General features: G+C 39.0%; 1 protein-coding gene across 6 annotated transcripts in view; it reads left to right on the top strand.

Moving 5' to 3' along the window:
- Nucleotides 1-12,598, top strand: part of LOC128754490 (ankyrin-2-like) — a 69,091-nt gene that overhangs the window by 6,457 nt on the left and 50,036 nt on the right. For 3 of the 6 annotated variants that reach the window (XM_053857151.1, XM_053857146.1, XM_053857152.1), the window contains exons 1-2: nucleotides 6,699-7,022; nucleotides 10,915-11,016. In XM_053857151.1, coding sequence (XP_053713126.1) covers nucleotides 6,897-7,022; nucleotides 10,915-11,016 — 228 coding nt within the window. In that variant the 5' untranslated portion in view covers nucleotides 6,699-6,896. Of the gene's footprint in view, nucleotides 1-6,698; nucleotides 7,023-10,914; nucleotides 11,017-12,598 lie in introns of those variants that run through there. The other 3 variants (XM_053857150.1, XM_053857145.1, XM_053857149.1) reach the window with 1 other exon arrangement.

The raw sequence follows: 12,598 nt of genomic DNA, 5'->3' as shown, positions 1-12,598 counted from the left end.
CATCTTTCTGATGAAATGTCAAAAGATAATGCGTTTATACTCCATTATTCTAAATCTGATCATTTTCATTTTATTTATTTATTTTTTCAAAATTGCTTTTCAACTGCCTACCTGTATATTAATTTGTAGATTTTATTTTAATGGCCAGTGAAAGATAAATTTGTTCGATAACAGCCTAAAAACATCTTTGTTCTTGTCCAACCTCTTCTTCTCAAACAAAAAGAGGTTAACAAAACCATGTTGATATTCTGGATGATAATCATAGTTCATATACAATGCTCATAGACAGATAAGACTTCAACATGAATTATGTCTGCCTCTTGATTTTTGATGATCTCAAGGATACCACTGCTGCTATTCTAAATAACTAATGTGAAATATTTTCATTTACATTTATTTATTTATTTATTATTTTATATTTATTTTATATTTTTTAAATATTTTATCTGCAATTATTTATTTATTTTCCACCCAACCTAATACCATTCCCTGGACCGAGGAGGTCATGTGATTGTCTGCCTCAGACCTGTCTGACAGAAAAATAACTTGCAAGGTTATGAATGGATTCCATAGAAACAAATGATCACATTTTGGTGGGGGTGCCTTTGTTCTGAGGCCCAGGAGAATTTGAAGGTTTCATTGCAAACTGCATTTGTGGTCTTTGTTCTTGTGAGGCGGAGGTCCATTCATATTTCTAGTTTAATTAAACTAGTAATTTATATTTTATATGCATTTCACTGCCTTGCATCCCTCACACCATACTGCAATTCCCTGGGGTCGACCTGCTCTCATCTAAACAATGGCACTGGAAAGCTGATGTCGTTCTCTCCCGCGGGACTTGAGCATTGCTTCAAGGTTGGGAAAGAGGGTATCATGAATTATTTTCAAAGCCATTTGTGCTGAGCTGATTTGAACCAGATTCTCTTGTATTATAGTGTATACTGCTTTGTCTGTATCCCCTTCTCCCATAGATTTATCTTATTGATGTCAGCAGTTTTCTGTACATATATAGAGAACAAATGAATGTATTTTCAAAATCTACACCCATGGTTAGCAAACACAATGCATTGCCTGCCTTCCCCTGATTTCCTCTCATTCATGTCACTTGTCTGTATATCAGGGTTTGTGTCAGTTGCTTTGCGGCGTCTCCCCTTTTTCTGTCTACTGCGGGACGAGTCATCATGTCATAACTCACAGGGTGTGGTCTGCTCTTGTGCGCTTGTCTCAGCGACATAAAAGTTGATCTGGTTCTGTGTGGGAGCGGATGGACAGAGGCTTGTTTTATGGTTTTGACCTTTTATAAATGTATGAGGCAACAGAAATGACCTGGCAATGAATCTGTAACTGTCTCTGTTTTCCAGTTTGTTCCGTACGACTACAGTCTAAAGAGACCAGATTGTTTTCGTCTCATTTGTTCGCCTCTATCACTTTCACTGATGGATAAGCAGTTAAATGTAAAGGCGAAACTGTAAATGTCAAAATACTTCAAACACAAGTAGCAACATGAACATTTCACCACACACTGCTGCATCAGGGCCATTATGTTGTGCAGATCACATGAACAAAACATGCGCTTGTCTCACCAGGCAACAGTCGCTTACTCTTCTGAACAGCATAATAAAATCGGCATAAAAGGCTATCTTTGTCCTCCAACGCTGAAAAGGGTTGGTTGTAGTCCTCTACTCAATGTTTTATTCACTTGTTAAAGTTCATCTGGTTCACCATTCTGTGGAGCCACACAGAAGATGTTCCATTTTGAACATGACATCATTGAGTGACTGGTCCTTTCATTTTAGCCAGCAGATTTGTGGTGTTGCGATGTAGTTTCTTCCTTCATGCACTGTTTTGGAATTTCAGACCAACTTCATGTTGACATGAAGTGAAACGATTCATGTGGGGGATGAACAATTTTTACCAAAGCTAAATGAGTTATAAGAAACGGCCCCACGGAGGGGAGGCAGCAGCAGCTGGTCATTGTTTGAGTCACGGTCATTGACCCATTAAAAGTAAGGCATAAATGTAATTGAATGTGACGTGAAATGTCAACTGGACTCTCTGTGATACACCTGTCACTTCAGATTTGTACTCTGATGCAGTACAAAAAACTGCAATGAGGGAGAGTATTACGACCAGCTGTGTACATCTGTTTATCACCTGTTAGCCATTTCTGGATAGGTGTGATCTGCAGGAGAAATTACAGCTGTGTGGACTTAGGGCAGACCATATGGGTGACAACTCAATCCCACCGATCCCACAATTATTAATCTGACAATGTGCTAGTGGTGGAAATCTTTTACTATCTCACGAAAAATCGAAAAATCGGCTTTTCCATTCAAAACTATTTCAATGATTTCTGATCATGATTTAAATGAATCTGCTTTGCCAGACAAAATGACAAATGGACACATTCCAGTGCCTGTTGCAGATTTATCAAGTTTAGAACATTTATCCTTGCTTAGAACTGCAACGATAAAAGCAAATAAAAATTTAAAAAACACCTTCGCAATTAAAAAACAAAAAAGAAAATAAAAAAACGTGTTGCCTATTAAATTCCAAAGGACGTGCCTATGCCTGTGACCTTTCTTTAAGTCTCTTGGTGCAGCTGTCTGACTGAAAAACTCCACGAGATGGCTGACACGGTTTCCAAGCGGTCGGTAAAATCCGGAATGACGCCAAACTTTGTTTTAGTTCCATGCTTGCGTGTCTCCAGAACGGGCTGTGCGGTGACATCAGGATGTTGCACGCAGTTACAAAATGGCAGACAGACAGCGTATTTTTATATTTAAAAAAAATCAATTTTGGCATTTCAAATCAATTCTGAATCCCAGTTTTTAGTTGTCTGTTCTCCCAGGAAGCTCTGCTTGAAAGATTCTGATTCACCACCTAAGCAGGAAAGTGGAAAATACGTGTTCCATGTCGTTGTCAAAGCGTAGGCGGTGTATTGATAACAGCGATGGGGGACTCAAGTCAAGGGATTTGAAGCAGTGGTAAATGCCTCCACTTGACTTTGACTTGCTATTTATGACTTGAGACTTGACTTGGACTGGCAGGCAGTGACGTGACATGTTATTCCTTTCTTCATTATTGAGAGAATTATTAAAAACATTGCATTGCTATTTTTTAAAATTTACAGATGTGAGCCAACCAAACTTGAATGATCATATGACATGCACGTCAATTTCTAACCCACGCACTGTTCTCACTTCTACACACCCAGTTACACACTCGCAATTCCCAAGATATACAGTATATATAATATTTAACTTATGTTTTTCTCTATCTGACCTCCCTGAGGGATGTTATTGTTTATTCTTATATGCAGTGTTTTTTGCACTTGTGCATTGAAATAATTTTTCAAATCAAAACTCAGCACTTTAAGATAGTTGTTGTCCATCTTATTATAATTTAATAATTGACTTGAGACTTGCTTGAGCAAAGCTATGACTTGACTCAACTTAACTTGTCCCTCACAAAAAATGACTCGACTTGTTTGAGACTTGAGGGTTAAGATCCGAGACTTGCACATGTGTGACCTACTTCCACCTCTGATGAAAATAATACATTTGTTATTAAATAAATATATAAACTCAGTAATGCATGCATAAATGAGGTGCATTTATAAATAAGGCATTAGGTCATTTCAAGTCATTGTTGCCTCCGTTTTAAGTTCATCCAGTGAAGCATTTCAGAATTACTGAACATTTTTCGTCTGTGTAAAAAGATCCCTCTTCCATTAACCTCAGATGTGTTCTAAACACTATCATGAGTCAGCACTAGCGCTCCATTAGTTGGGAAACAAGTTGCAAACACAAAAGCAATTTACCCATGCAAGACCATTTCACCAAGGCTCAGCAAAGTGGGTTAACAAACGGCAGCATTTTATTGATTTAATCTTTCCCAGTTGTCCAAATTTGGAGTTCATCACTACTATTCAGAACTGAGGTTCTACCCAGTCTGATTTTTCAATATTGAGCGTCAGCGCAAACTCAATTTTAGCAATTAAATCTCTATCTATTGATAGAACACTCTAAAGCACGTGGGTGGGCATGTGCAAGGAATATTCTATTGGTCTTTCCGTCTCTGTTACTTTCTGTCCTGGAGTCCTAATGGGATGTATAAAAGCGTTCGATCTATGAAACTGAAAAAAAGACCATTAACCCTCCCTCTCATATCCACAGCTGGTCAAGAGAAAGAGCAGCTCACATCAGCTATCTTGGTGCGCTTCTTAATGTAATACGACTCCCAAATGGAGGGGCCCGGGGCATGCCGAACACACACACACACACACACACACACACACACACACACACACACACACACACACACACACACACACACACACACACACACACACACACACACACACGCACGCAGTGTTCATTGGTAGCTTTATTATGGATTTCTATTATTGGATGCATACTGGACAGTGTCAAAACTGTGGCTTTGATAAGTTTTTTGCTGATGCAACGAACCAGAAATATTCACTATATTTAAGTAAATCAATTAGCTCATGTAGTCCATTTCCTCACTGTATTTGCTTGGAGTCAGATTACAGGTTAATCAATCACATGATCGATTTTGTCTGTTATCCTGAAACATGTCACATCATTTTGAAAACTGGAAAAGCTGTAGGTGAATTAGTTGGTGCAGTAAATAAAATGACATGACATGCATTGTGTTGCTGCCCTTAGAAATAAAGTCTAAAGCATACTTTGAGCTAATAATTTGACTATACAGCCACCAATGATCAGAAATTTAGGTTGTCCTGCTCAAAAAACGTGCGTCGTGTCTCTCTGTTTTTGCGTCTCCTTCAGTAGCTAAAGGCCTGCGTACTGTACATACAGGCCATTTTCAACAGTGTGTAGTCTTTTGTATTCATGTTCAAATCTTAATTCTTTCATGTCACATTGTAAAGAATGTATCTTGGAATTTATTTCCTATCATTTTGCTGCTTTGAAATGCATTTTTTCTATTAATATCAAATATCATGAGTCCAGAATGATCAATTCTCACATTCTGTCTTTTGAAAGTGTCTTTTCCCTCATTATTTGTGCTTGTGCTGTACCATGCATTTTCTTATATTTCAGTTTTCCCAGTATTTCACACATTATTAGGAATATATTCTGGATGTTAATCATTGCAGAAATTTCACGGCATAGCTCTGCAAAACTGTTTAACCTATCAACATTTTATCTATGGAGTTGAGAGAATTACTAGTAAACAACAGTTTTTCTTATCAAGATATTCAATATGCACACTGTAATTCATATTAGATAATGAGAACATGTGGACATTGTCAAAAAAAGAATACGTACACTTCCTGTCAACAGTTTAGACATTTTACTGTCCTCCGAATTATGTAGTGAACAACAACAACAACAGGTTTTGTATTTTACAATCTTCAAAATAGCATCCCTTTGCCTTGATTCCGACTTTGCACAGTCTTGGCTTTCTCACCATGAACTTTACGAGGTCGTCACCTGAAATGGTTTTGCAGTGGATGACTCCATCATCATGTTGATCCTTGGCCTTCATCATGACAATCATGACGAAGGCCAAGGATTTGCAGTACTGTCAACAGAGGAATGGTGGCTACTTTGAGTCGTCTGCAGTATAAAGAAGTTATTTTGCTTTCTTTGCCACATAATTCTATATATACTGCTTCATATATAGGATGTCTTCGGTGTGCATCTACAATGTAGAATGTGTGTCAGACTTTTAACCGGTAGTGTATATATGTTTTGGGAATAGACGTCAACAAAAGTGCATTCAGATGTTATTATAAACGGGTCTCTTGAACACGGCTAAAATAGAATGGTAGGTACCAAGAATTCCCCCTGGCAGGCATTATTAGTCTTTAATAGTATTCTTCAGCATTCGAATGTGACCAAGGCTTTGTGATGTTTCCAAGTGTTGGCATACAAAATGTACTGTCATGTGAAAAAAAAAAGCACAAATAAACGATGGTCAGAAAGACGCGTCACTAGTGTAGTGTTCTTCATTTACAGCAGGGGGTGCCAGAGTGAAAGATGACCCTTAAAGTTCCCTGCTAAAGGATTTGAGAGAAATCTGTCTGTGAAAAATACATTAAGATATACCACTATACCAATTACTCAGTGTATATCCACCAAATTCGTGTGATCTACTAATAAGCTGCATGTTTGGGTAGCACAGGGCTGTTCTCCTGCTCTGGTGTTGTTGTTGCTCAGTAAAAATAGAGGTGTGAGATGATGTCCCAGCTGCTGAAATTTCAAACTCTTGCCATCAGCCGCACTGATAGAGAGTCTGACATTCACACTCGTTCAAAGGTTTCCACTCAAACACGGATGAGCATAAACTATAAGTTGCATTGAAGAAATGTAATAATTATTGATTTAATAAAGTGCTTACTTCCTTGTTTGATGTGTAACTCATGGTGAGGACCGTGTCGCACCGGGGCTGTAGCTGTAATTCGGCATGCGGTCTCTCAGTAAAGCTCTGTCCCATAACTTGGGTATATAACCACAAACATGCATGGACGTGCACATGCGCGCATGTTTGAAAGCCACATCTGCTCACATGGAGTGAGACATTTCATTTGCATCTGGACTGCGTGAGTCCCCGTGGCTATGTGTGTGTGTGTGTAGAGGATAAGTACTGAGTGAATGAATTGGTCTTACTGTAATTCACCAGCCTCTTCTCAGTCCGTTTCGTTTCATTCAAATGGATTTTTACATTACATGACGGTCATCTGGAAACCTTCGACAGAGAAATGGATATCTGTGGAACAGGAGCTTAATTTGGCACTTTTTTTCTTGGTTCATAAAGTGTCTAATGTACCGACCTTGTGCCTGCGTAGCCAGTTCATCTGCGCCGAGTGTGAATAGAATATCTGAGAGACAGGTAGGACTGACGTCATGGCTCACGCTGCTGCCCACCTGAAGAAAGCTCGAGAGCTTGAACAGCATCCAGAGTACAAGGCTCTGCAGCTTGCCAGAGAGAAGAGGAAACGGCGGCGAGAGAGAGACGTGAGAAAGCGTCAGGTAAATTCAACAAAAATAAAGGGGAAATTAGGAGATTTTAAAAATGGACTGAAAATCTACACCTGCACAGACAAAATGATTTTAAAAATCAAAGAGAAGACTACAATTTCATTTACATTTAAATTGTAATTTAGTCAATAAAGAAAACAGCTTTAATAACACTAAAGTGGAGTTCTTTTTCTTTCCTTTGTGCCTATTTTTGTTATCAACGTTATTTAGTCCACGCTGGTGTTTAATCCCGTACGCTTCGTCACATGATTGACCACTGGTCAATCCACATAAATCCTGTACTGTTACAGAGATTATAGCCAGTTCACTATTTATGTGATCTTTGTTGATGGAGAGAAAGCAGCATGTGGCAGATTGTAGCCAGGCGGGATGACTGCTGTTACATTAGATCCCATGTGATGTCATTTTATTGCTACCTCTTGTGAGAAATTCCAATGTGGCACAAAAAATAAATAAGTAGAACCAATTGCGCCCAATTTGCCTAAGATTATAAGTTAAACATAGCACTCAGGGTCGTATGTTGCTCAGTAGATGCTGTTTTGCATCTAGTGTTTGGGCTCTTTAAAAAACACATTCAGATTTCTATGGTGTCATTACTTGACCTGTTGCTTCTAAAGGCTCATACCTTTGGCAATAACACATGTCACAGATTGTCTTGTCGATCTCTTCCTCAAATTATATGTGTATCAGATGGTGTTTAATTTGGTGCGCTTGTTCTAGGTTAGTGTCTGGACATACTGAGTCAATACAGAGATTGTAATGATTCAACTGTTTCCCCTTACAAGATGGTGATAACCGTAAAATGATAAGTTAATATGCCACAAATTGTGTTAATAAATGCTAATCGTGCATCTGTATGTACATCTGTTGGCCACTATCAGGATCAACAATACCTCTTCTGAAAGATTAACTGAAAGTGTTTAGAGACTTCCCTCATTCATCTTGACCCCTTGTTGTTCCTGGAGAGCAGCAAAGGCCTCTGCGGACTCGAGTCCTTCTCTGAGCCAGCTGTCGCATTTCCCACCCCGGACTCCCGCTCACACCCAGACCGGCTGAGTCAGTATGAAAAAGTAAAAATAGTCAACGAAGTAACGACACTTCGGGTTAAATGTTTATGGCTGCAGTTGTTTTCCTGTAGGCAGGATGTCAGAAAGAGTAGGCAGGACTGGGTTTTGGTTCCACTCAATTCAATTGAAACTCAGAGGAATACTCGACGGCACGTGCTGAGGATTTAAGAAACAAGTGGACTGAAGTTTAAGATGATTTCTGAACAGTTGATAGACTTCTGAATGACTGGTTATTGAACGTCGGATTTTGTTGTGTTGAGAGGAAAAGTCAGGATTTTTTTTTTGTGGATCCCCTGGAGACCTTGTTACTCGGATGGTAGAATGGGAAATGCTGCCACTTGTAATTCCTGTAGAAGCAGCGAAACCTTGGAGACCACTGGAAGTTTTGCTAATCTAAGCCGTCGCTCTGATGTCTACGTGTTGGCTGCTGCTGAACCTGAAGAGTCTCTGGTGAGCAGCAAAACTGTGGTGACGTTTTGATGATGTTAATCATGTTGTGCTTCGCTGGTGTTTGTTCGTGTTATGTTCAGGGATTGGACCCTACATAGCCCTCACGCAGGGGTGTGGCTCCAACCCAAACATGCAATAAGGGGATTGAATCCATAAGCTTTGCAAGTTAACACCCAGCACTGCTGACATGTTTCTGTCTTAACCACGCAAAACTCATGGTGTGTTTATTTAGCAGCAGTGAACAGCACAGAACAGCACTCATCTTTATGATATTAAGTACTTTAATAATAGTATTTCTGCACTCAGTTTTAGTTTTATTTTTGTTTACAACAATGTCAAATATGACTGTATTCTTGCTTTTAAATGTACTAACATGTGCAGCATAAATGGTGAAAAAATAGGTACATGTTTTAAAGTTGGCTATTCTATGGATATGAAAATAAAATCTAAAATAATTGCTATTTCACAAGTACATTAAAAAACATTTTTTAACTCAGATGAACATGTCCGAATTTCATACTGAATATAAAATGCAAATGATATTCGCTATTGTTCATCGCTGCAACTGCGTAAAAGTGTATGAGAAAACAGTCCAGAATTTGACAACTTTCTGTGATGATGAAGCAGTGGACATAGAGTGGTGTGAATTAAAAATGTACACGGATGGCCCCTTTAAAAGTGAGGGAGGGAAAGAGGTCCAAATGTTAAAATATCCTAAGTATTAAGAGCAACTGGAAAATTAGAGTGGCGCAAATGTGTGTTAATGTAATGTAATCTTAGATTTGGATGTGTGCACAGATGGCATATAAGATTTAGGGAATATACTCTATCAGTCAGGCGGCTGTCAGACCTGCACTTTTGACTTATGTTACAGTGAAATAGTGAGGACGACTCATGTTGTCATCTGAAGTGTTTTTAGATACTGACCTGAATCCAGGTCAGAGGCCCTGGACAGTGTAGCTCTTCTCTACCCTCACTGAGATGTGGGTCAACATTCTTTCGAAGCTCATTGAGGATATGATCGTCTATACACACGAGTGCATAGTGTGTAAATTTTTAAAACTTTTGGGACCTGGTTCACCAATTATGCTTCAATGCCATGAATGCGAAGTATGTCTGTCCATGTGTGTGTGTTTGTGTGTGTGCCTGTGTGTGGGGCGCACGTGTATCAGCTGCTTTTTCGGCCAAAACGTCTCGTCTTTAAATTTAGAAATGTCCACTCAGACAAGCTTTGATACAGGATATTCGTCCATAAATAATCGATCAATCACCTAGTTGGCTCATATGTGACTTTTTCATCCCTTCCTCTCTTTCTTGAAGCACAGTTTGAGAGCCGTGCTTTTGTTGGGTGATGTAATCTGTCTAGCTTTAATGGGTTGTGACCATCAGGGCACGTTGGACTGGAGCGGATTTGAAGTGGTTGGGAGGATGATGATGTCTGAGGCCATGACTTCAAACGAGAAATATCTAGAGGACAGGTGATTGTCTCTACCTGAGGGAAGAGGTATTCTGTTCTGGGGATATCAATTAGGGGGATGAGGAGATGAAAACAAAATGTACATTCAGAGATGAGTGACAGGGCTGCATTTTATCAGTCAGAAAACATTGATAAGAAGAATCTTCATAGTCAGTTAGTTGGTGGGGAAATGTGTATGTATACACACACACACACACGTATATATATATATAGGTGTATATACACCTATATATGTATAGGTGTATATATATATATATATATATATATATATATATATATATATATAGGGTCAAAATTCTCATCATACATTTTGAAACAACTTATGGTACCATGTATCACTATGTTTTATATTAACTTTATTGGAATATTTGTATTGTAAATTGATAAATATGGGGAACTTAAAGCAAAGTGAGGGACAATACATTTTTATGAAGAAGTTATTGATGAAAAAGAGCGGTTACTTGTTGATGATGTAGGATGTACATCATGTATGATGATGTATGTTGTACTGTAATACCCACCTGAATTGCTAGCTGAAATAGAAGAGAAAAAAATGGGTAAGCTGTTCTCAAGTAATACTGAGAATAGAATTGAAAATGAATAATGGAAATGATTAACAGCGGAAAGTAATATTTCTGGATAATGTTTTACAGTTTTAGACTGACTTCCTGAGTGCTACATAGATACACACAGAGAGGTCCCCGGGCCTATCGAGCTTCCACTCTTTCTTTTGATATGTATTGCATAATCATCAACTCTTATGGATGCTGTCTCTCAGCAGCAATTTGAATTACAGCATGTCTTTGATTGTTACGATAATGCCGTAGGTACAGTAATAAACTCAAAACGATGTCACTGACATTTAGTTTTTGTGTACATTTCTTTTCAGTCGGAAAGCAACACTAGTTTCCTGCGGGCCGCCCGAGCAGGAAACATCGAGAAAGTTCTGGAGTTCTTGAAAAATGGAATTGACATCAGCACCTGTAACCAGGTAAGGATCTGTCCCATCTGAGCTGCATGCTGTACGTACATTCATTTGAATGTACTTGAACACAAATATTAATATTATTTGCCTCGTCAGCAGATTCTTTCCAACATTCTACCATGCACACCACCCCCATTGTTTCTTCTCGTCCCAGTATGTGGAACCCAATGGCCTCCGACAGCTGTCTGTACACACACCCCCGCCACACACTCACACCCTTACATTCATCACAGAAGCTGAGAATGCTTCCCTCCTCCCCTGGAAATATCCAGTTCCTCTGTGTCCTATCTGTGTCGTTATGATTTACACTTGTCACGAGGTGTCTCCAGAGAAAGTGGCTACGTGGGTGCGAGCATGACTTGTGAGTTGTAAATCCAAATGCCCTGCCAAATAGTCAGGCACTCACATTGTCATATTACGCTTGTCCTTTTGCAACACTCCGGCAATTTTATAGCAGCTGTGCCAACTGTGCTGCTATTGGTGGTCGGAGAGGTGGTGGCTGTTGCTCACCCCGTTCGTTGTCATGGGCACCGCATGTTTTGTTTTGCAAATGCAAGGGGAAAGCCTGACTTTTAAAGAGCGCCTTTCACCCTCTATGCACACCTGAGCCACGCTCTCTGCAACTGGAGACTTGTGCCTTTTGGGGCGTCTGTCACATGAGTGCACTTGAGCTTCTGTCAGGTGACCAAATATGTGAATGACATTTTCATATTTATCTCTGTGACTGTGTGGGGCTTTGAAACATGAGTATAAAAACAACATCCTGTTATTGATGGTATGCAGGGGAATTTGTTTACAGGTGCTTGTCTACATTAGTGTACCCACTCCACTGCATATGAAAAATTATAAATGCTGGTTAATCATTATATGTCAATAACATATTGCTCCTATCCATTCTCATACTGAAATAACTGAGGCAGACATTTTTAAATCGTGATTAATCGCTTGACTTAAAAAGAAAAAGACATTTCCATTCAACAGTGCGCTCCCTGCTGTCGGTCCATCTCATAACATACTATTTATTAGCGTCTTCACATGCCTGACTTTATTTTAACCAGGATTTGTCATTAAAATTTAGCTCTAAACAACATCACAATTACTGATTATTGACCCTAAATAAGCTAGTAATTCGATTATAAATAGTCAATATTTGTTCCGCAAACTAAAGTGATACAATTTGTTTTGTTTTATTTTGAAATCACATTACGCTTCCACAATGGTAAGGAATATTTAAACAGAAAGTCTAAAAATCACTGTGTTGAAGTAGTTCTTCTGACTTCATTGATGAAGCAATGTTAAAACATTGATTTAGAATTGTTATATGAGAGGAAAGGCAAACGATCATTCTGAACTGCAGTGTTTCTCATAACTGCCAGCACCCAACCAAGTAAGCGGATCAGACTGATGTCATTGTAAAAAAGCACTCTACTCAATTGCCACGCTGCTTTTGTGAAACAGCTGTGTCAGCATTATCGGACGTGTGGCATGCAGGAACATCTGCAGAAATGAAATAACAGAAATGCTGTGCTTGCATTTACAGAGAAATACTAGTACCTTCATAAGTAGTGGATTTTATTCATGGCATGAT

The sequence above is a fragment of the Synchiropus splendidus genome, chromosome 2 (assembly GCF_027744825.2).
Source record: "Synchiropus splendidus isolate RoL2022-P1 chromosome 2, RoL_Sspl_1.0, whole genome shotgun sequence".
NCBI lineage: Eukaryota > Metazoa > Chordata > Actinopteri > Syngnathiformes > Callionymidae > Synchiropus > Synchiropus splendidus.
Note: the sequence above shows the minus strand (reverse complement) of the source record. Positions and strands in the feature narration are given on the sequence as shown.